Genomic DNA, 24760 nt, shown 5'->3' with positions numbered 1-24760 from the left:
GGAAATCACTCTGTAGACCAGGCTGGCCTCAAACTCAGAAATCCACTTGCTTCTGCCTCCCAAGTGCTGGGATTAAAGGTGTGTGCCACCACTGAAAGATTCTAATGTAGGTCCAGATTATGGTATATAAAAATGAGCTTTGAATTAGATATAATACTTTTGCCTCTGCCTCCTAAGTACTAGAATTACAGGAGTATGCTCCTATGTCCAACAAGTGTTGACTCTGTATAAGATTACCTCCAAATTAGCTTTTCCTATTGGAAATTAGAAACAGACATCGCTCAGAGTTTTTGGAGCAAAAGTAAGCCATGTTGAAGACAAACACAAAAAGTACAATGCCAAAAGAATTACAATGTAAAATATTAGAAGGTAAATTTACCTTTAAGAAAAATAAAAGTATGAGAACAAATGTTACCTAAAATCAAAGACACAACTATTTGTAATAATCCCTTAACAGGACTCTTAAAAAAAAGTCTAAGGGTAATGAAAAAGACAGTTGTTAAGATGGAATCTTATGCAACCAAGAAATGTCATGAATAGAAGAAATAGTTATCTCCAAAGAGTATCCCATGCAAAATTGTCATTCCTGGAATCATATGTCAATAATTAAAAAAAAAACAACAAACAAACAGAAACCAATGAGTTCAAGAGACAGCAAGAGGGCTGGAGAGATGACAGTCGCTGAGACAGAGAGAAAGTAGAGGTGCATCAGGAGAGTTGGAGGGAGAGAGGGAGGGGAGAACTGATATAATCATATTTTAACTTTTAAATGCGTAACAATAATTAAAAAATAAAATTTAGCATAAGTTCTATAGAATATACCAAGAATAAAAATTAAAGCATTTTTATATTTTAATCTCTCAAATGCTAATTGAATATTCTTATAAAGAGAGATCTGAGGGTAGGAGCAAGAGAGAGCACTGAAACACAAATATGACTTTTGTAAAACCATGTGAATCATATGAAACAGCTTACTATGGCCCATCACATAGAATTCACAAAAACCTCCTAAAAATTATTTTCAATCGTAAAATTTATTAAGGAATTCATTTAGTTTTAATATTGAAAGTATGGCTCACATTCTAATTTTTCATGTACAAGATTTTTGACCTCCTACTATTAAGACAGTTCATAGCGAGGTATCTGGGTATAAACAATTCTAGTGATTTTTCAAGTCTGGGAATAGACTACTGCAATAAACCTTCATTCGAAATGGCCCTTTAAAAAATGGGAAGATGACTCTAGTATGACTGACTATTTTTACTGTATCTCAATAATACAAAGAAGGGAAGGATGTGTGTTTGTCTAAGAAAGCCATTTTATTTTTTAAGGTAGTCTCATTTAAATAGTAAAAGTTTGTAATTTTAACTGTTGTTGAAGTAATGAAAACATCAAGCCAAGGCAGCGGGTTGGTATCACATTCCAATGCACAGGTTGAAGAGACAGAAGCAGCTAACTCATTTATTTCAGAATGGAGAATATTTTTCATTTGATTTTGAAAATCCAATACAATTAATTCATTTCTTCCTCCCATTTCCTTCCTCTAAACCCTTCCATGTGGTGGGTTTTGTCTAATGCTGGTTGTATTACGTTAGTTTGGGTCCCCAAAATTGCAAGAGAATCCACATATCCAAGCATAAAACGCTGAAGAACCCTGCCTCCAGTTGGCTTTGATTGGTAAACAAAGTTGCCAACAGCTAATGATTGGGCAGAGAAGACAGAGACGGGAGTTTAGGATTCCTGGGCAAGGGGACCTGGGAAGAAGAAAGAGAAGAAGGAGGAGGAGGAGGAGGAGGAGGAGGAGGAGGAGGAGGAGGAGGAGGAGGAGGAGGAGGAGAAGAGGAAGAAGAAGAAGAGACACCATGTGGGGAGAAGCTGGAAGTGAGGAGATGCTGTGCCTGAGATGGTGCTCAGCAGAGCTTGGCCCCTTTGCTGCCATGTAAGACCTGGGGCGGCCCCAAGAGGGCTCCCTGACTGGGTCCTGGGCTGCAAAGATGGAATATCAGAGGAAGGTGGATTAGCCATGTGGAGGTGAGACAGTGGCCCAGCCATGGAGCTGTTTAAGGCAAATAAAAATATAAAGACTATGTATATGTGTCTTTCATTTAGGAACCAAGAACACTGGGGTTCGTTGCGAGGAGCATGACAGGATCAATATGAGTAACTCAGGAACTCTGCAATCTCCAGGCCTGCTCACTCCGGGCTGGGCTCGCTCAGGCCCAAAGATTTATTTTTTATTATTATATGTAAGTACACTGTAGCTGTCTTCAGATACACCACCAGAAATGGTTGTCAGATCTCATTAAGGATAGTTGTGAGCCACTGTGTGGTTGCTGGGATTTAAACTCAGGACCTTCTGAAGAGCAGTTAACCACTTCGGAAGAGCTCCTAAACCGCTTAGCCATCTCTCCAGCACCAATATGAGTATTTAAATGGGTACTGATATACTTCCATATAGCACTCCTTTCTTGCTTTCCATTCATGGCAAACCTTTTTATTTAACTGCTATTGTATGGTGTGCTCTTTCTTGAGGAAGACGTTATCTCCCACCCTCAGTGTTCCTTAGTTGCCTGTAGTTCCTTAGTTGTGTAGGTTTGACACCACAGAAATATTTGAAAAACAATGTTTCAAAAGTCATATTCATTATGGGCTAAATGATAGTTTATTCTATCAGGTTCATTATATATATGTATACATACATATATACACACACATATACTGTTGTTAGTGAAATTTGAAACTATTCATATAAGCATATATATTATGATCTTTATATATAGCATATATATATACACAAATATGATATATATACATATACTGATTGTCAAACAGTTTTATACTAGTATAGAAGTTAGCGAGAAAATTGCCGGATGTACAGTTTGCCTGAGAAGGAAGAGGAATGGAGAACTAAAACCAACCCAGAGGAAAAGAATATGATTTGCAGCATCGTTCCTGGGTATCTCTCACCAACCTCCTAGGAATACGATTCTCCTTGTCTCTCTTTGATAAACATACTTTTATGGAGCTTATTTTGTTTAGTGAAATAGATGTGAGAAGTTACATTTGCAAACAGAAAAGCACTTGGACTTGGCTCTTCTATGGACCCATCACCTGAAGGAAATTAAAACACAGCATGGTCAAGGAGCAGAAGGAACATTTAATCAGGCCTCAAGGAAGCTGCATTCACAGGAGGTATAAAACTTAGAGAGGAAAAGGTCAGGAGAGTTCTTCATGCATACAAATCAGTAATGATGACAGACATCGTGCCTCTTAGTGAATTAATGGTGTAATTTTTCTTTTTAACATGCACTCTTCTCACAACTTGAAAGACAGTAGCCGTGGCCTTTGCCCACAGTTCCTCCCATATTCTTTAACCTTTTGACAAATTTCCTGGATTAAAAGGGAAAATATGAAGGCTGCTTTTATTTTTTTTCTCATCTGAATTTTATCAAATATTTTAGTGCTATGCTTTTTGCTTAGAAACCCAACTAATATGGGAGTAAACAGGGCAATTCTTTTGAACAGCTGTTTAATAGAAAAAAAACATTTCAACATTTTGAGGTCAAGTTGTAATTATATGTTTTTGTCCTTTTAAAACATTGTGCATTTTAAAGTATGTAACAGTCTTTTTCCTAAAGTCAAATTTGGAACTTTAAACAAATTCTGATGTGCCATTGGAGACTGAATTAGATAAAAAATAGACAGTACCACCTTTTGATGTGAGGATAATGTGTCCCTTCCTGGGCATGAGACACTATGTTAAGTCTATGGGTGTGTGAATAGTTGCATATTTCACTAACAACAACAGTGTTCAGCTACTGGAAATGAGGTTCTTATTAGGAAATTCACTATTTTTTAAATTTTATTTATTTACAATTCAAATGTTGTTCCCCTTCCAGGTACCTGCTCCATGAGCCACTCTCCCCCATTGAGTTGATAATTGTTCTTCCTATGGGGTTGCAATCCCCTTTAGCTCCTTCAATCCTCCCCCTAACTCTTCCATAGCAGTCCCTGAGCTCAGTCCAATGGTTGGAAATAAGATAAGTATCTACATCTATCTCATTCCACTGCTGGTAGAGCCTCTCAGAGGACAGCCATGTCAAGCTCCTGTTCTGCAAACAAAACATGGCATTAGCAACAGTGTTGGAGTTTAGTGCCTATGCATGTGATATATCCCAGGTTTGAGCAGTCTCTGAATGACCTTTCCTTCAGTCTTTCTTCCATTTTTGCCCCTGCATTTACTTTAGACAGGAACAATTCTGAGTGAAACATTTTTAGATGGGTGGGTGGCCCTATCAATCCACTGGAAGCCATGTCTATTAGAGATGGTCTCTTCAGGTTCTTTTGGAAAATTTACTTGTTTTTTTTAGTCTGGCATGTAAAGATAGCCAAGCCTTTAGACAGACAGAAATATAGATAGATAGATAGATAGATAGATAGATAGATAGATAGATAGATAGATAGATATAATAGTTTATGAGAAATTAACATTTTTACATTACCTACTTTGGAAAGTAATTTATGTCTACCTGAAAAATATCAGCAGCATATCCTCTTTAATGCATCTATTGATATTTGAAGATCATGTTATAAGTCAGATTAGATTTACACTTGAGATTATATATTTCTCTATCAATATTCCTGCATCTGAGTACAGAACCTCAAATGTATTATAGAGGTTCTACATGATCACAAAGAACAATAATCACCTGGAAAACCAGAAGACCACTCATGTGCTGAGAAGGTAATTATGATTTTTCTATGATTACATTTATTACATTTTAGTGAAGTTTCTAGAGCCTAATTTTAGCTTATCTCAAACTTTACTTAGTAATCTGTAGATAATTTGACCAGTGAAAAGGATCATTTGTGGTTATTGCTTAGTAATTAAAGTCAATTTGAAGCATAAAATAAATATAATTTTAGTATTTATTACAAGGAAGTAGTAACAAAAATAACTATGATAATCTTTCTTGTGTACAGTGCTACATTAATGTTTAAAAGAAAAATCATATGGTTAATGATTTCATTTATGATTACTTCTTTGTAAGAACAGAGCAAATAGAATACAATTATTTTTTCATTTGTGATTCTTCATGATCAGAACATGAGAATTCTCTGTTGATGTTGTCCTTTGTAACAGCTTTCCTTTTTAAAATTACTATTTTAAATATAACAAACAATGTATTTCTGTCATTCTTGTCCCATCTGGCAAGTCCATCGAAATCTATCTCCCTCTCCCTACTCACAGAACTTTGTGTCATTTCCTTTTCTCAAAAAAAAAATAATAAAATAAAATAAATAAAAATAAATCATGTATTAGCTTTGAATCCTAAGACATGTGTGTTTCATTTGAAATACTTCTATATACTTCTTTTATGAATTTACATTAAGTCGATAGCTTATATTAACAAGTATATTATCATCAAAGCATAAACAAAGCTTTCTTTGATTCCTTGTTTCAGAAGGATTGATCATTTGTTTCCCAGGGAAATGGAATATATGTAAGGACAAAGCTATTTAAACACAAGTCCCTCTTTTAATGCAATTACATCATGCAGTTTATTTAAATTGTGAATACAAAATCAGCGATGACACACATAGCATATGGCCATGAATATTACTCTTTAGATATCATATTAAACTTACCAATTTTTTTGTATCTCAAATCATGGAATCAAATTCAAGACACAGATGGACACAACATAAGTTTGGAATAGCTTTTAAATATTTTTACAGGAATTTTTCTATTTTGGCAAAGTATTTAGTATATAGTGAGTGGCTTCTATGATTATATTAGATGTGTTTTTGAAGAATGTTGTTTTGCTAAATTATTCTAAAACTCCATTTACATTCTGAAAATTTTCAATCTGTCAATGTTTAAAATAGTAAATATTAGCTGTGTTTATAAGTATGATCATAAAAGTCAACATACAAAAGCATGCTTTTCCCTTGTAGATTATAACCCAATAAATTTCTGTCACAGCAGAGAATTCTGATGAAGCTGACAGTCATCTAGTTATCAAGTACTCTTTGAAAAACTTTCAAAAGTGATACTGGTCATGTACTATCTACTGACCAAAAAACTTCAGGGTGATCAATAAATAGCAATGGTCACTAAAGCCAAATTAAGAGAAACAGTGAAATAATTGCTTTATGTAACAATTATCCCAAAGCTGAGAAACAAAATATCAACACACTTATGTAAAACATTTTAAAACTATAATGTAGCAACATAACACCTGCCACACCAGCCCTTGGTAAGTAAAAGCAGGAAGACAAGAAGTTGAAAGCCAACCTTCTCTACATGACATATGAGAGATCAGCCTCTGCTACTTGAGATCTGTCTCCAAAACCAAATAAACTAAACAGTCAAGCAAACGCAAACAAAACCCCAAACAAACAAAAAAATGAACCCTGTTTTAGTACTTTCCCAAATAGTTTCACTTCCCCCACAAAATATAGCAACATTTTCACTCAGATTCTTTCTTTCTTTTTTTCCTTCTGTATTTCTATTTTGGAAACACAATTCAAGCCCATATTTATATCAGTAACAATCCCCAAGAAATATTAAAGAGTAGTATAAATATTTTTTCCTATCTCTTATTTGACACCCTTATATCAAGAACCAAGGAATTTGATGAGAATCGCTCAAGTTTATCATGTGATAAAAATGAAACCGTTAACCAATTGATTGAACGAGTTAGTGTTGGACTGCAGGGGTAAGCAAGTCTGTTGAGGTCCCTGTGTTCTCAGTACTGCAGGTGGAGATATGACCTGTCGTCCATAAGCACACAAACAGAAAGTCTATGTGTACAGTGAAATAGGTAACGAGAAGATGACTCCAAGGGAGTGTGTAAGAACGAGGGATTCTCAAGATGAAGAATGATGTGAGCAAGGAGATAGAGCAGCAAAGATGGATGTGGAGACAAAGGAGGAACGATGCCTAACTTGATGCACTATGATTGGGAGGGAAGAAACATTTAGACATATTTGAACCAAGTATCTGAGATAGGTATCTTTCTTGTATTAAAAAAAAAAAAAGAGATAAAATTATAGAAATATTTCTTTTATTGTTTTGTTTGTTTTTGAGACAGTGTTTCTCTGTGTAGCCCTGACTGTCCTGGAACTCACTCTGTAGACCAGGTTGGCCTCGAACTCAGAAATCCACCTGCCTCTGCCTCCCAAGTGCTGAGATTAAAGACATGCACCACCACTGTCTGGCGAAATATTTCTTGATAATAAAAATGTGCACATCTCAGGTAAGGAAGCAGTGAATCTTCTGATATACTAAGTAGTAGCTCTATGATATTTCTTTCAACTTTCTAGGAAAATAAAAAGTATCTATGCTGGTTTTTGCTTGTTTTTCTTTAAAACGTTATCTAACTCAGATTCTGTAATTGTTAGGCAACAAAAACTGCCTTCGCCATAAGGACTTCAGAGTGTAAGGGCCTGACTCATTTATTTTCTTCATTGTTTATTATGAGATTTAAAATATATGTATCATTGCTTGAAATATCACTTCATCATGTCTGTCAATGTTCAAGACACCTATAGATGGAGTCCCATTAAGATTATTGTATCCTTTAAATGTTTCCAGTGATTGAATTTTTACAGATTACCTTATCCTGTTTACTATAAGTTTACAAAGTTATCATTTGGAAAGCATGTAATATTACAAGGCATATATGGGCACTTGATCAGCCAGAAAACTGATAGGCCAAGAAGTCTTGGACCGGAAGAATAAATGTCCATTCTCAGGACTAGAAAACTGGCTGAGTATAAGCCCCACCTGTGAGCATCAGATCATTTTACTTTTTCCTACAGCTTTAATTATTATATAGATTTTATCTTATTTTGACCCTCTGACTCTTCACTTAAGCTAGAGTTGCTAGAGCAGAATGATTTCTCATAGACACAGCACTAGTATTCCAAAATGCTACAATAAGGACAGTCAAATTTTTATCTTCACTATCACACTTTGAGTTATACCTGTTGTAACCATTTGACTGACAAAATAATACAGGGTCACATCAGCATATAAAATGCCCAAAAGTAGTTAACTGTCTGCATAAAGCCTGACCTAAATTTGAAACATGACTAGATAAATTGTGGGGTTTTTTTGTTGTTGTTTTTTGTTTTGCTTGTTTGTTTGTTTGTTTTTTGTTTTGTTTCCCCAGAAGAAGGAATTTTCAATGCATTGTTTCTGAACAGGCTTCATAACCAGGTTCTATCAATGGGATCTTCTTAGTTATAACATACTAAATATCATTCTGGTCCACTTAACCCGAACCACATGTATATGACTGTGGTATTGAACATGGGAGATTTTTATGAACTTTCACCTCTCAGGATCTAATCCCCAGAGACTATCCTGGACTGACACTGTCATAACTCTCTTTCTTAACCACAAAATCATTGTATATTTCACTGTTTTAGTCAAGCTCCTAAGAGAGAGGAACTGAACATTTAATAGCAAAAAATTCTCTGCCTTCCATCACAAAAATAGAGCAGAGGATTGTGTGCCATCTTCAACCCATGCCAAAACCTGAAGCTAAGTGATAAGACACTTGCCAAGAGTCAGAAGCAGAAGTCTGAACTCTGCAAGCCAGTCATTGCTCAAGCCATCAGCTTAAGTACTTAGATTTTTGCAAGGCCCAGCTACTCAGCTACAAGGGTGACATTAGCTTAGCCACCCAGTTATTCAAAGGAAATTTCTATCCCTTCAACTATAAGCATGTTTCTTTGTAGTACCTGGAGAAAATGAAGTAAAAGGACTAAGGTAATATGATGTGAGGATAATTACCTATAAAAAACATACATGCACAGATAGAGTAATAATTCTCTACATCCTACTTAATGGGCTTCATATACTTTAAAAATTGTATTAGCCATTGCTTTTATTTTTCTTCTTGATTTTAATAGTGTTAAAACAGAAAAATAAAACAATAAGTAAGACAAAGCAGACAAACAAACAGAACAAGAAAAAAATCCTCCTGGTTAAATAAGCAGATTGTCTGGTCTGGGGTGAAACACAAGATTCCAGAAGGGTCAAGTTTTTCAATTTCTCAATAAATCATCTCTAGATAGGTACTCTCACCTTAAGTCCTGCTAAGGAAATAGGCAGAAAAATTAGTTCTTTAATGACATGCTGTAGTTTCCTTTCCAGAATTCTCACACTTAGTTCAGGAGCTTACTAGGCCTCAGTCATGTAGCTTACCAAGAGAGCCTGGTTGTGTTAATATTCTACATCTCTTTAATTAATAAGAGAAAAACAAATGTCACTGTATGTTCACTTGTTGCCCCCTTCTATGAATCAAGACAATGACAACAGAATTCACCAACATCTTTTCTTCAAATGTCAAGACCCACAAAATGTCCTATGCTTCTACAGAACACTAACTTCCCACTTTCCAGGAACATATTTTCATTCCTATTTCCTCTTAAACATTTGTCACTCTGCACATGTAGGTTAAAGGCTCCTGCCAGACGCCATAGATATTAGGTGAACTTATCAGTACCAGGTATGGAATATCTTGCTATATTTTCAGTAGAAAAGTCAGGATATAGGGCTTTTATCTGTGTTTTCTGGATTTCTTAAATCGGGTAGTATTTTGACGTTCTTGGTGGTTAGGGTACTTAAGAATGTACAACCTTAAAATGGAGTCCATGGTCCCTTCATATGGCCTGATTAAGGGGATTCTTTTCTGAGTTCCTGAACTCAGCATAGGAAGTAGGCTTTAACACAGATATAGCAATGAAGGCAAATGTTTTGCTCCTACTTTAGCATGTCATTGACTCAACCCATTGACCCTATGAAACCTAAACTAGAGTCTATACTTTAAAAATGAGCAAATTCATATAAATACACTATTTTATAAATATTCATTATTGTGTTTTTTAATTGATTGTGGCTAGGCTGTTAATTTTCTTACTAAGCTGTTAAATATTCAGGTACGTATGAGTGTGTGTGTGTGTGTATGAGAGAGAGAGAGAGAGAGAGAGAGAGAGAGAGAGAGAGAGAGAGAGAGAGAGAGAGAGAGAAAGAGAGAGAGAGCAAGAGAGAGGGAGGGAGAAAGATGTATGTGCTCCTCTGATCCTTCACATAATCTGCTACCCCATATTTTATAAAATCATTTCAGAATGTGCAAAGAAAAACAGTACACCAAAAATTTTTAGAAAGGATTGACTTGGTACGATTTCAGCATCTGGGCTGTTTAATAACTTTACTTTTCTCTTCTGGCTCAATTTGGTCACAGGGTTTTCCGAAGATTAATGAATAAAATATTTATGAGTTCTTTTAGAAAGGCAAATGAAAGATCAACATAATATTTCCTCTCTGAATAATAAAGCAAAAGAATTCCTAATATCCCTTAGGCAAATTCACCTAAAACTCCTCATTTCATTTTGTCTGAAATATTCTTTTGATTTATTAATGTGGATTTAAAGAGTACTGGCCTGAGCAGTTTGGAAATTAAAGCATCAAAGTAGAATCTTCCACATTTCTTAAAACTTTATATCACAAAAATGCATAGACTATATTTTTAAAAATTAGGCTTCTCAAATTCCATTTATCATTCAGGCTTACTTATTCACTTATTACTGGAGCACTAAAGTAAGCAACTATGTGTGCTTTTTTTTGTAGAACCTATGCATTTCCATTTATACTCATTTGCAATATTGTACAAATAGAGTATCAAGACTCTGAGAATAATGGTGTTTACTCTAAGCGGAAACAACAGACTTATGAGCAGGAACAGCATTTGGATTGTAATAGATAGATGCCTTTTATGGACAAGCCACTATGTGCCAGACACCACCTGTGAGCTGTATAAATTAGACATATTCAAGATAGAGTTACAGTATGATACAGTCATTAGATTTCCATTGAATAGATGAAGTGACTGAGGCTCTGCGGTACTAAAAAGTTAATGGAAGTTTAGAGAGAATGTAATTGCAGACTTTGGTTTTTATGGCCAGATTCTGATCACAGAGCTCTTGCCAAAAGATAGAAGTGCAATATATTTATAGCCATACAACAGGATTCAAAATCTAACGAAACTCTATGCTTTAGTGTTCAATAAGAAGTGACTAGACATTTAGAAAAAGAAATGTCACATACCTTCTTCACAAAGTTGTATTTAAACTGAATTAAAAGTTACAGAGTGTGATCATGCAAACAAATAACTTCAAATTGTTGTACTTGGACTTGGTTTTGGAAGCACTAGATTAAATTCAATGCGCACTATGTTTGAAACCTTGATAAGAATTCTCTGTTAATTAATCCAGTAAAACACATAGACGCTGACACTGCAGCGTTATTGTATAGAACAAGAAAATAAAGAACACATTGATGAACTATAGTGTATTGTATCAGAATTTGTACATAACTAAATGCTGGATAAAAATAAGCAATACAAAAATAATTTAAAAACACTAAGTGATTTTCTAACATTTCACATGATATTTATTTATTTATTTATTTATTTATTTTTGGACAACCACAAAATATGAAACTTCTATTTGACAAACAAGTTTCAAGACATTAAATTGTCTAATGTAAGAGCAAAATGAGATTTGGAAATAGTACTCCTTATTGATTTATCCTCTCCTCGTGATTTTAAGGTATATGGGAAGGATCATGAAGAATACTATACATAACTATATGACACCAAGAAAAATCTATACAACTAATTTAGTAACATCCCCTTGTCTTTGAGTAGTTGCCCATATATTTACCTACTTATACTGTGCTATCCCAACTTCACGGTCTCTAAGATCAAATTTTCTTTGTCCTGTTATTTTTTTACAATTTACTGTTCTTGTGTCCAAGCTGCAAGTCCAATAATTCTCTGAGCTATTCATCTCTGAGTTCTGTGTATTGTATGTGTACTGTGCTCATGAATAAAGTACATTTCTTGTTAGTTTTCTTTACCAATAAGATTCCAGACAGGGATCCTAAAATGTGTAGGAAAAAAAAACCAATCAATGCTTTTTTTTTTTTTTTTTTTTTTTTTTTTAGTTTTTCGAGACAGGGTTTCTTTGTGTATCCCTGGCTGTCTGGGAACTCACTCTGTAGACCAGGCTGGCCTTGAACTCAGAAATCTGCCTGCCTCTGCCTCCCAAGTGCTGGAATTGAAGGTGTGTGCCACCACTACCTGGCTTTTCCTTTGTAATCTTAAGTACGAAAAACAGCAATCAAAGATGCTGGACAAAATTATAAGTAGGATCTGTTTACATTTTACCATTTTAAATTACATAATCTACAGCACTATTTTGAAAATATTTTTTGCCCTGAAATGAGCAAAGTGACATTGTAACAGGGCATTATTGCAACCATTATATTTTTTACATAAGGATAATCACTTAAACAAAATCTTCATCTCCTCTTAACTTTAGATAAATTCTGATTATCTAATCTGCCAGTGAACAAAGGTAACTGGATGTAATGATAAATATTAATGACACAAGTAGATTTTTGGGTCATCTCAGTTTTTCATTATCAGATTTAACTTGCAGTTTCATCCATCTGAGAAATCAATTGATTGTAACATGAAGACATATTGTCGCTCTGTTCTTTATGCTATATATTTCATGTCACTAAATCAATCCTCTGTAAGGATAATGAAGGAAGGCTGTGTTTATCACTTCATTACACACTATAAAATATCTTGTACAAATTTTCTGTCATGTTTGACTTGTATTTCTGACTTCAAGGTCTTTTTCTTGTCGTGGTGACAAGAATAAAACCAACAGTTATAAAATATAGATGTTAATAAGTCTTTAAAACATTATTTGTTTCTACCAAAATTTAAGAAGTTAGAAAATACCTAGAACAAAAATTTTGTGGTAACTTTTCTTGTCAAAATTTGAAATGAGTTCTTTAATTAGGTCTTAGTGCACAGGCTTTCCCAAATGGAGTCACTTGCTCGACATGATTGTTCCCAACATTTAAGGAGCCAGATACAGTCACAGAAATAGTTGGTTGTTTTCTAGTATTTCACTTGTTAGTGTTTCATTTTGAATTTGCTTTCTGAATATATATCATATTGCAATCTGTCTGAATAATTAGAATTAAGACAATTCTCTGCTTTGATCAAACATAAGTAGTTTGAAGTATCCGGATGTGCTGGCTAGTCTTACATCAACTTGACACACAAACTAGGCTTAGTGGAAGAGGGGGGAACCTCAAATGAGTGAATACCTCCATAGGATTTGGCTGTAAGGCATTTTTCTAAGTAGTGATTAAAAGGGGATGATCCAACCCATTGTAGGTGGTATCATCACTGGGCTGATGGTACTACATTCTTGAAAACAGGCTGAGCAAGCCATAAGGAGCAAGCTTATAAGTAGCACCCTTCCTTGGCTTCTGCATTGGCCGTTGAACCCAAGTTCCTATTCTTTTTGATTTCCTGTCCTGAGTTCTCTTGATGATTGTCAGTGACACGGAAGTGTAGGCCAAATAAACCCTTTCTTCCCAATGTGTTGTGTCAGTCATGATGTTTCATTGAAGGGACAGAAAGCCTATAGCACCAAAGATGAACTATCAGGGGATTTTGCTTGTTTTCTGTTGCATGGCTTCTTATTCTCACTTTGTAGGTCCACTGCTTTGCTATTGCCTGGTAGGGTCCTTTATCTTATTTTGTAGAATACAAGTCGTTCGTGCTAAGCAATTCCAAATAAAAGCTAATCAAATATATATTAAATTAGTTGTAATACTTTTGTTACACTTGATTGTTGCTTGTTTTTTAATATCATAGAAAACAATAAATTTCTATAAAATGAACTGTCGAAAGAAGGGAGTCAGGTAAATGAAGCACAAAATTTCAAGACTGTCAACACTCAGTTAAAATGTGCCAACAAAGATGGGAGATGCGGTCTTTGACTATTTCAAGTTTTCACATTGTACATTCATACTAATATTGTCTTTCCAACCATATAAAATTCTGTTAGAAAAGTATAATTATATTATTATTTTGTCACTTTTAAACATTTATTTTCTGGGGGTTTGTGCATGTGAGATTAATCAGCTTTTTCAAAAAGCCTTTGTTGATTACAAAACAGTCATAGAAAATCTTTGGGCACAGTCTCTTTTTAATTGGGAATTTTAATCTTAATTCTTATTACATTGAAGAAAGACAGCTATATCTAATTAAAACGAGTAGGCATAAGCAAGGGTAGATAGCAGTTCTTGTGAAAAATAAACTTGTCTTCTCATGTACTGCTATTTTTGTGTTTTCTTTTTCTTTTGTCTCTACTTCCTCAAATTTTGGTACAGTATGCTGACTGAATGACCCTGGTGCAGTTAATTTCATGCTGTGTGTCATGCATAGGAAATGCTTATCTTTAATTTAGGTCAATTAAATAATAAAAGGAATTTAAAAATCATTTGGTTTCAGACCCTGTGACAAGGGACTGAAATGCATATTTTACACATTAAAAACAGCCCTGGCTTCCAGGTTCTCCCAGCATCCCTCAGTCACTTCTTGGCATACCTTGACACCACCAACCCTAAACTTTGTAGCCAAGAGAGAGAGAGTGGGCTTCCCTTCCCCAGAGTCTTAAGTCTTTTCCGTTTATAATGTAGACATCTCTCTCTTTCTCTCTCTCTCTGTCTCTCTGTCTCTCTCTGTCTCTCTCTGTGTCTCTCTGTCTCTCTGTCTCTCTATCTATCTCTGTCTGTCTCTCTCTCTGTCTCTCTCTGTCTCTCTCTGTCTCTCTCTGTCTCTCTGTCTCTCTCTTTCTCTCTGTCTCTCTCTCTCTCTACTTCTATTCATTCTTCCTACATGGGTTCTTTCTCTCCTCATCCTCTTGTTGGTCCTTGGTCATTTTTCTCTTTCACTCCCCATGGCAACTCCCTTGGCCATAATTCTTGAAGCCAATGAACTCACTGAAAAACATCTTCCCTATAAACCTGCTATATTATAATCTGTCTTAAATTGTCTTATTTCACCGATGGTGAAGTAACCTATCAAAAATATATTGGCTTGTTGTTAAAGAAATGGTTTTTATAATTCATTTGAATTTGAACTCAAGCTCACTACTCTGGTGAACATTAACAGAAGTTTCTGCCCCAAATGAGTTAAATACTTAGACCACAGAGGAGACACTACCTATTTTCTGTACCCCAAACTGAAACCCTTAATCTGTTGGAAAAGAGTATGAGGACAAACAGAAGCAATAGAGGTAAATTTGTCACAATGAGGTTTCCTCATTTCAGTTAACTCTAGTTTGTTTGTCAAGTTGATAGTATATCAGGCTACTTCAGGCTACTTATGTCTCTTTATGATCAAAGCAGAGAATTGTCTTTATTCTAATTATTCAGACAGATGATCATATGATGTTCAGAAAGCAAAGGAAAAATGAAATATATTCAAAATGATTGCGTAGTTAATCATATATAAGGTGCATAAGGGAAGGATTGTATTTACAAAGTATTTGGAGGATTCAACAAACAAAACAAAACAACAATAATTCAATAATTCAAAACAATTTATCTGAAATGTAGTGTAATGTAGGAGTGTGTTTTGATACTTACAGTAAGTGTGAGAAGAAAAGTATCCTGTTATAATTATTATATCATTGAATGAGCCATGGGTGCATTCTCACTAGTATTGGTAGGCAAACTGGGATTACTGGGCAGGTTTTCTAAGTTGCATCTAGACTATTCAAACTTTAATCAAAGTGTTTCCACTGGGTTTAGTTATGTTGAATGAAATTACTATAAATACAACAAATAAATACTAATAAAACCATCATAAATCAATGTGCTTCTAATCTATAGTAACTGCTCAAAGTGAATTTACAATCAAGGGTAGTTCTTGATTGATTGCAGAAGGTATCTGGGCAGAATACTGAGGGAAATGACAGCTAATTATACAGTGAAGGACTATGATGAATTTGCAGGAAGCAACTTTGACAATTGCAGAAGCACAAAAAAAAAAATGTGATCCTTCAACAGAGAATGAAACAGACAGAGTACTGCTGTCAGAGTTCATGTCTAGGAAGCTGAGAACTTCCTAGATTCTAAAATGTGGTCATACCTATCAATGATAAGACCAGTGTTTATACTGGAAGAAAGAACTGCAGAAGTGGTCTTGCCTTCCATAATCATTTAGATAAATAACAGTTATCCTAGGATGACAATTAAGATGCTAACTCATCCAGAAGATAAAAGTATGAATCCAACTTATTGTTTCCTTTTATAGTTCTGACATAAAGAATGTAGAACTCTAACATTATGATCTTACGAGGTGGCAAATGACTATGATACTGATAATGACAGGCCTTGTTTCAAGAAAAAAGAACTTTGCTGATAATTCTATTTTCATGGAGTCATGGGGGGGGGCAGGGGAAAAGAGAAAATATATAAACACTGTGATCTCATGAGGGAAGGTTGCCAATGCCATATTGCCAGGCTATAATTCTTTTCCTTTTCTGATTCATGCCATCTTAATTTTCTGGCTCTATTCATTCTGGAGGAAATTGAGCATTGCTTTCTTCTCCTACATGTATAATGACTTACTATTTAAAAAATGCTTAAAAGAAAAAGTATTAGTACAAGACATCAATATACTTATTTTAATCTATATCTAGCATAGAGATATTTTTATAAAAATCTAATGTATTTTATGTGAATAACTAGTGTTGCATAATAAAAATATTTTGGGCATAGATACAATAGAGTACTTGCCTACTAATTGCAAGGCTCTGAATTTGATCCTCAGCATATCCAAATTTAAATATTTTTATATTATATCAATAAAAATACTTTATGTATTTATGTATTAATTGACTTTACAACATGAAGATTGAGAAAAAGGCAGCTTATTTCAACCTTGGGAAAAACCTTCGATCATAAATCTTATGCCTTCTTTCAAAATACTCTATGGTTATACAATGCTTAAGAATATTATCTGACAAGCCTCATCAATCCTGACAGTTACCAAGGACTCAAAACACATGGGTGAAAAGGTAATTATGAATTACATGGAAAAAGTTTACACATTCTCCTCATTTAATATGCCACTTGAAAAATACCTCAGGACTCTATCAAAAAATATTTGTTACATGAAAATTTGTTTCAAATACAATTTCCTGATATAATTCCTAGAATTTTCAATAAATCAGATGTTTCTCAGCAGAGCATTTCACTCACTCCCAGTGAGCCACTTGCAAAGTCAAAAGATCAGACAGAATGAGAAGGGAATTCCGGTATGGAGAGAATATAAGCATATGTTCCTTCCAACACTTCTCATGTTCTGGAAAATTAAGTCTTCCAAGCAACTCTGCCTCTCCAGAAGTGAAATCAATACACATTCTCCTTTATTTATCAGTTTAGTAATCATTCACACATATTGCTATAAGTCATTACACTACTCATTTTGGATACCACATGGTACAGGCATTATCTGATTAACTTGGATAATGTCGGGATTCCCATGTAGAAATTGACTTACTAATTCTGGCACTACAAGCATAATTCCCAAAATGAAATAGTGCTATGACTGGAGTGATGTCTACTTACCAGCTTTACTAAAATAATTCAAAGATAGTTTTTGGACATAAATGTTGATATCTATTTTGCAATGCAGCCCCATGGGAAGACTAGCAAGCTGTCTCAACTGACCTGGACTCTGAGATCTCTCAGACACTGACCCACCAACCAGGCAGCATACACCAGCTGATATGAGGCCCCGACATATATACAGCAGAGGCCTGCCAGATCTGGTCTCCATGAGAGAAGATATACCTAAGCCTTAGAGACTTGAGGCCCCAGGGAATGGGGGGCCTGAGTAGGGCTAAAGAAGGTGGGGACATCCTATTAGAGACAGGAGGGCTGAGGAGGAAGGAGGAGGTATGGGATAGGGAGCAGTTGGGAGAGGGGTAGACCAGGAGGGGGACGAAGTCTAGATTGTAAAAAAGGATTAATGAGTAAAAATAAATAAATTTTAAAATATAATCATAAAAATCCATAAAATATAAAAGTATACAATTGTAAAAAAAAAACTTAAAATAGATCAGCATTTAATTATTATAATAGCATTACCTTCAGTCTCAAATTTTTATTTATCATCTTCAAAACAATAGTAAAATTGAATAGTTGTGACTTTTTTATGTTAGAGTTCATTTTAAACCTTGCAATGCTTTGGAGGAAATACTTTCATCTTAAGTAGTTTTCTTCTGCTAAGCAATCTCAAACTTATATTATATCAAAATCAAATAACTAGAATCATTCCACTGTTGTTTTATGTTTAAAGGATAAAAAGTTCCCTCGCAGCATTTTCTTAAGATTAAAAGTAAAAGATTTTTTTTAAGATCCAGAAATTATTTTTATGATTTTTATAGATATAGCTATGTATACTTGGATGAAAATTGATAAGGGATCTGACTTCAAGTGTAGTTATATTAAAATTATACAAGGTGCCTCTGAGCCTGATGCTGATTTCATAGGAAGATTCAACTATGGTACTAAGAAACAAATAAAAGGGGAAATAAAGTCAATAGTTATTATTAAAAGAACTGGCTTTTGGTAATACCAGTGGACATTGCCAAAAATAGTCAGATCTCATAAAAAAGGAGAGAGAGAAGGGGAATGGAGAGGGTGATAGAGGAACAGAGTGAGGGAGTATTATAGATTTTATGAAATTTTGCAGAAATATGGAGACCAACAAACAGAGCTATTCAAAGATAAATGTCAGCAAAATGTTTCAATTATGGCTGATCTGGCCACAAAGAAAATTTGAAAATTACTCCTATAGCAAATGAATACTCAAAATCAGTGAGATCCTGGCTTATGCCCTAAATTCAAGAAAGGAAAATATTGAACTAAGGAATTCCAATCTAAATATGATAAGGCTGACAATTCATTGCCTAGCAACAATAACAATACCAGTCAACAACTGGGAAAATGATTGCCTCCCTCCCCTAGGCCCTGTAAAATAAGAGAGTTTAAATCCAATAACTATAACATTTGTGCCACCTTCTGATTACAAATCAATCTAATCTTTTATTACAAGCTCTGACTCAAGGTAGTGCTACTATTGATATTCCTTGCCCTAAAGATATTGTCATTTCCCATCTTCAATGTCTTTTTAAAGTTGCACACAGGTTATTGGGGACCTATCCTGCCTGGAACAGTTGACTTTTATTGGGTCTCTGTCGGTTATCTATGAAAAGAATTGTTCATACAGGAGTCATTAATAAAGATTATATAGGAAAAACGGCAGTCATGATTACTGTGCCCACTGATTAGCAATTTAAAGCAGGATAAAAGATTGCCAATTATCATTTTTGCTTTATGTAGCCACTTCACAAACAAAAAGAAAAAAAAATGTGTTTTGCGAGGAAGTATTTGTTAGTACAGATAAAGCTGCAGCGTTAAAGTACTTTATTAAAGGAATGTTATAAACCACTATTGGATTTTAAATAAGAGGAAAAATTGTTACGGGATTAAGTGATTCTGGAGTGGATGTCTCTATTATAGCAATAGAGGGATGACCCTCCAAATGGCCTGCTATGAAGGTAAATTCAACCCTAATAGGGTTGGGACCTATGAGATCTAAGAAAACAAAGTGCTACAAAATTATAATGCATAGGATAGGAAGTCAAAATGGTAGTCCTATAACCTCATGCTACCAATGTTCCAATAAATCTTTGTGGAAGGGATTTTCTACAACAAGTTAATGCAGATATCTATATTCCCGTCTCTAATGCTACCTATTCTTCACAAGTACATTGGCTAATGAGAAGAATGGGATATCAAAAAATGAAAGGATTAGGAGAAAACTTGCAAGATATTATTGAACCTGTATTCCCACAAGGACCAAATCATAAACCTGAATTTGGATTTTCAAAGGAGCCATTGGGAAAAAAAATCTACCTTTAAATGTTACCTAGAAATCTAATGAGGCTATCTGGATAGCTCAATGACCCCTTTTAAATAAAAGTTAAAGACTATTCACCAGATATTGAGTGAGAAACTGGAGAAAGAGCCTAAAGGACTCTCTTTTTCGTCCTGGAATTCTCTTGGTTTTTGTAATTAAAAAGAAATCTGGTAAATGGAGATTGTTGATTGACTTACAGAATGTTGCCACCATGTGGCCAGTGGGTGGTTTACATCATGGTTTAGCTACGTTCACCACTATTTCTAATGTTTAGCCTTGAATAGTTTGAGATTATTAAGATTACTTTTATATTATTCATCTTCATCCTGGTGATAAGTTACATTTTACCTTTTCTTTTCACTCCGCAAACCATAAAGAACATCAGCAGTGATATCAATGCACTGCATTACCTCAAGGCATGAAAACTCTCCTACTATATGTTAATACTATGTAAGAAAAGTTTTAGAGTCTTTGAGATAGGCCTTTCCTACCTCACATAAGGTAGGCTCATATTATTCATTATATGGATGATATCATGCTAGCCCCTTCTAAAAATGAAGAACTACAATCCAAATATTATATGACTCAGCATATGCTATATAAAATGGGGCTTATTATTGTATCTGAAAGGGGTATAAAATCAGATATTGTACAACATTTAAGACAACTAGTATGTATAGCAGCTTTTAACACACGCTTATACACTCATGTATGCACACATGCATGCAGGCACATAAAAATCCAGTAAACAAGGCAAGTTAAAAATACTTAACAACTTTCAGAAGATACTAGGGAGTATTAATTGACTATGTCCTACTTTAGGAATACCTACTTAAGCCTTTACCAACGAATTGAAAACTCTAGAAGGAGAGAGTGTCAAATCGTCCTTGCAGATTATCTTGAAATGCAAAAGATGGACTTGAACTATTTGATTCTAGAATAAAGGAGTCATTTGTGTATTGTGTGGATCCTTCCCTTCTTTACACATACTTATTTGTGCCACTAATTTTTTTTTCCTACTGGCATTAGAGCACACTAGCAAACATCTCTGAAATGAACTTATTTACACTACAAGTGCCATAAAATTCTAAGGGCTTACTTTACTCTTGTTCAGTTAGTAAATCTAGGGGAGGCTAGACGTCAACAATTATAGGAATTTGATTCTTCCTGTATTATATTGACTTCAATTAACAGCAGTTTTTTTTTTTTTTGAGCACTACAGAATTCTATGGATCTTCAAATTTTACTTTCAGATTACTGTGTAAGGACAGAAAATCATCATCCATCTGATAAACTACATTTCATTTTACACAAAATTAATTTAGGATTACAAAAATTACCCAACCTTCTCATGTTTCACAGGTAATGCTTATTCTGTTGATGGCTCATCTGTGTAAGAGAGATTCATGGTCCAGATAACTATCGGTTTAGAGAGACTTCTTTTTACTCAGTCCAATGACTGGAAATGGATGCTTTGATTCATCTATTATGGTTAATTCATAAATATTGATATAAATATTAAATATTGTTTTAGATGCTGCTTATGTTGTAGGATTGATTACAGCAATAGAACCTGCTTTTGTCTTATTTTTCCCTTCTATTATATTCCAATTTCTACAGGAACTAGAACATGTACCTAATATTCACATACATCCTTTGTTTATTACTCATTCTGTGCATATCTAAGCTCCCTTGTTTTATTGCAGATGTAAATAATACAGATGATCCATTAAACTACCCTTAGTTTTACTGATCTAGAATAGGAACATCAACACATATACACGAATGCTAATAAACTTCATATGTAAAACCATATCCCAGTTGGACAAGAAGGACAGATGGTGTAGGAATGTCCATTTGTGCTTCCATACACTATCATAATCATATAGATAGGCATAATCCCATAGGTAAAAGTACTAACAAATTATGACAAGTGGTGTAAGTACCTTTTGTTTTGGACCTCAGATGCCACACCTGAATGTTTGCATTGACACATATTCTAAATTTCATTCACTCAATCATTCATTCATTCATTCATTCATAGAGTGCTTTTGCAATTCTCTTATACTAACTTTTGCTCTTACACGAGTGTGTACTTCCATAAAAATGGACAATGAACCAGCCTATGGTAGGAAAAAGTTTAAAACTTCTCTAAGGAATGGAACAATAATTATTCTCCAGGCATTATATAAAAGCACATAGACTATTTTAAGAGTAATTATTAAAAAATAAAAATGGGACAGCACCAAGGAATCTTGAACTTTACTATTTTACTTTTAATTTATCAAAATTGTCTCAAGGTACTATATGTTCAAGAGCTCAAAAACATTTATTGATAGGTCATTCTGACCTACCTTCAGCTAGTCCTGTGTGGTTTAAGCATGTGTTATTGCAGATGGATTTACTGAAATGTTATAGATGTCCATTTAGCTCCTTCACCTCTAGGCCATCAAGGACAAGAGAAGAGGGTGAAGGGAGATTAAAAGTCACCACAAAGATAGTAAACCTCAACTAAAAGGGGAAAGGAATTAGCAACCATATCAACAGAAGGCAACTCTGTCCACCTAGGGCCAAGTTAAGGCCATACGCTGCAAGAGAGAAGTTTCTTTACTAGGGACTCAAGTTTATATCTTAATCTTGAGACCATAATAGACTCATTTATCTATCTGAGGAAGAAATTACATTTAATTTTTCTTGGGATTTGAATCACTTCCATGTTTATGGGGCATCATAACAATTGTATTCCTATTAAAGATAAACACATTCTTTCTACAAAATAATAGAACTATAATCATATATGTCTCTTTTTAATCTACTCTCTAGATTTTTCTGATCAATATAGTAATGTAGCTAATAGTAATAGGCATAGTTTGGATCTTTGTTTTGGGTTGCAGAGTATAATAACAAATAATGATTTCACTAATTTAATATTTTTGTTGTGTTTATAATTTGATTGCTTATATGATATACATGTATCAAATGATAATTAAATTTTCCTGTAACATATTAAACCAAAAACACTTTGAATATTCTGCAATAAGAAAATAAAAGTAAAGGGGCAGGGATGTCAGAACATGGTTAAGGGGGAAAATGTCAGAACGTGGGTACAGGGTGGAATACCAGAACATCATCAGTGGAGTCCTGTGAAGGGAATTTTGAGTATTTGTAAGAAGACTCCAAGAAACAGGAGAAGAATCTAGTGACCTCAGTTTCTTCAAAACACAGAATTGTCCTTGGAATGTGTTTCTTCAAGGTGTACCATATAAAAGTAAACTTCTTCAGATTACTTATTATTGCTTGCTGTTGTTATTGAATTAAACATGTAAACCCTTGTATGCAATTTTTCAGCAACTGCGCCTTGTCCTTGTGATCGTATACAGTTTTGAACTCATGATAATTTTGCTCATGGAAAATTTCTTAACCCTCACAGAATAAGTTTTCTAAGGCACTGTAAGCTTAGCTATTACATCAGACTTTAGACTGTGTCTTTTATCAGCTCCATTCTCTAAGGTCCCAACTCCTATAGAGCATTGGCCTTATAAAGCTAATAGGACTATTTACAATAGGACCTCTGATATTATATATTTTCTATCAAAACATCAAATTACTGTTTACATCCAGGTGGGTTTGAAGATGTATGCAATAATACTTAAAAGCACTCAGAGTGATTTTTTTAAACAGTTATTCATACCGTCATAAATCCATCCAGCAAACCTGAGTCAGGTTTTGGAGGAGCCTGTAACCGTTCCATTGACCACTTCTCGATGATGGAGGAGACTTGGCTATTCTCTGTGTTTAGTATTCTGAAGCCAGTCATATTTACGCCACTGTATCTGTAGGGCTCCACATCAAGAGCAAAGAGGTCCTGAAACAAAAATTTTCTTGTGTCACCAAAAGTAGATTTTTATCAACAAGTTTACAATTCTGAATTTGCCACTTCTAATTTTCATTAGGATATTTCCAGTACTGTATCTCGAGATCTGATAAGTATTAAAAATCACTTAGATCCAAGTCAACTATCCTTAAGTTTATACAAAGCAAATGTGTTTACTTTGCACATGAACACTAATGTATTGATTACATTATAATTTAAGCAACAGAATAATAAGCCTTTCTGTAATATACATTTACTATTTCTATAATTTTCCTTTTGTTAAGGATGGCTCGACCTTACATTTTACAAGATACAATGGTATTTTCTTGGCCCTACTTCTTGCCCCACTTAGTCACATTTTAGTTTTGTTTTTCCTAGTTTTCATTAGCTCTTCTTTTTGTTTTTACTCAAAGAAGCCAGTTATTAAGTAAGGCTATAACTAGTAATAACTGTACAAAAGGCAAAAAAAAAAATTGACATTACAAACATTGTTACTTGTAGGGCACTTGTCGGTTTTGTATGCCTCATCTGGAGTTTCACCATAATGAACATTTCTTATTGTCCTCTCAAACCTGTACATCATGAAAACCCTTATTCTGCATGATTATTCTCCTGGAGACACAAGACCAAAGCTAACAAGGTAGTTGAATGCCATTATATGGATACACAGTCTGTGAGACTTCCATCCACTTTTGAATGCTTTTTTCAGCTCTTCCTGGACAGTCTGAAATCCAAGGCACATGACTGTCACTGCTCCTGTGTACATGTTGCTTGCTATTTGCACTGCTAAACCTTCCATGGAGCAGGCATAAAATCCAGGGAGAAGAAGCTGGCATTGTTTTGAGTTTCATTCTATACTGCAGAGTAATTTTTACACTTTTAGTGTTCAATTTATATGATATGACCAAAGAGATGATATATATTTTACTCAAGATGCAAATAATTAATATATGTATATATATGTATATATATATATATATATATATATATATATATATAT

At 34.4% G+C, this 24760-nt stretch overlaps 1 protein-coding gene across 6 annotated transcripts in view; it reads right to left on the bottom strand.

The window, feature by feature from the left end:
* Window positions 1-24760, bottom strand: part of Grik2 (glutamate ionotropic receptor kainate type subunit 2) — a 626777-nt gene that overhangs the window by 340368 nt on the left and 261649 nt on the right. For all 6 annotated transcript variants that reach the window (XM_031346615.1, XM_031346617.1, XM_031346618.1 and 3 more), the window contains one exon: window positions 23578-23751. In XM_031346615.1, the coding sequence (XP_031202475.1) occupies window positions 23578-23751 (174 nt within the window). The remainder of the gene's footprint in view (window positions 1-23577; window positions 23752-24760) is intronic.

This window comes from Mastomys coucha, unplaced genomic scaffold (assembly GCF_008632895.1).
Source record: "Mastomys coucha isolate ucsf_1 unplaced genomic scaffold, UCSF_Mcou_1 pScaffold3, whole genome shotgun sequence".
Lineage (NCBI taxonomy): Eukaryota > Metazoa > Chordata > Mammalia > Rodentia > Muridae > Mastomys > Mastomys coucha.
The sequence above is the reverse complement of the archived record's forward strand: the minus strand, read 5'-3'. Positions and strand labels throughout refer to the sequence as shown.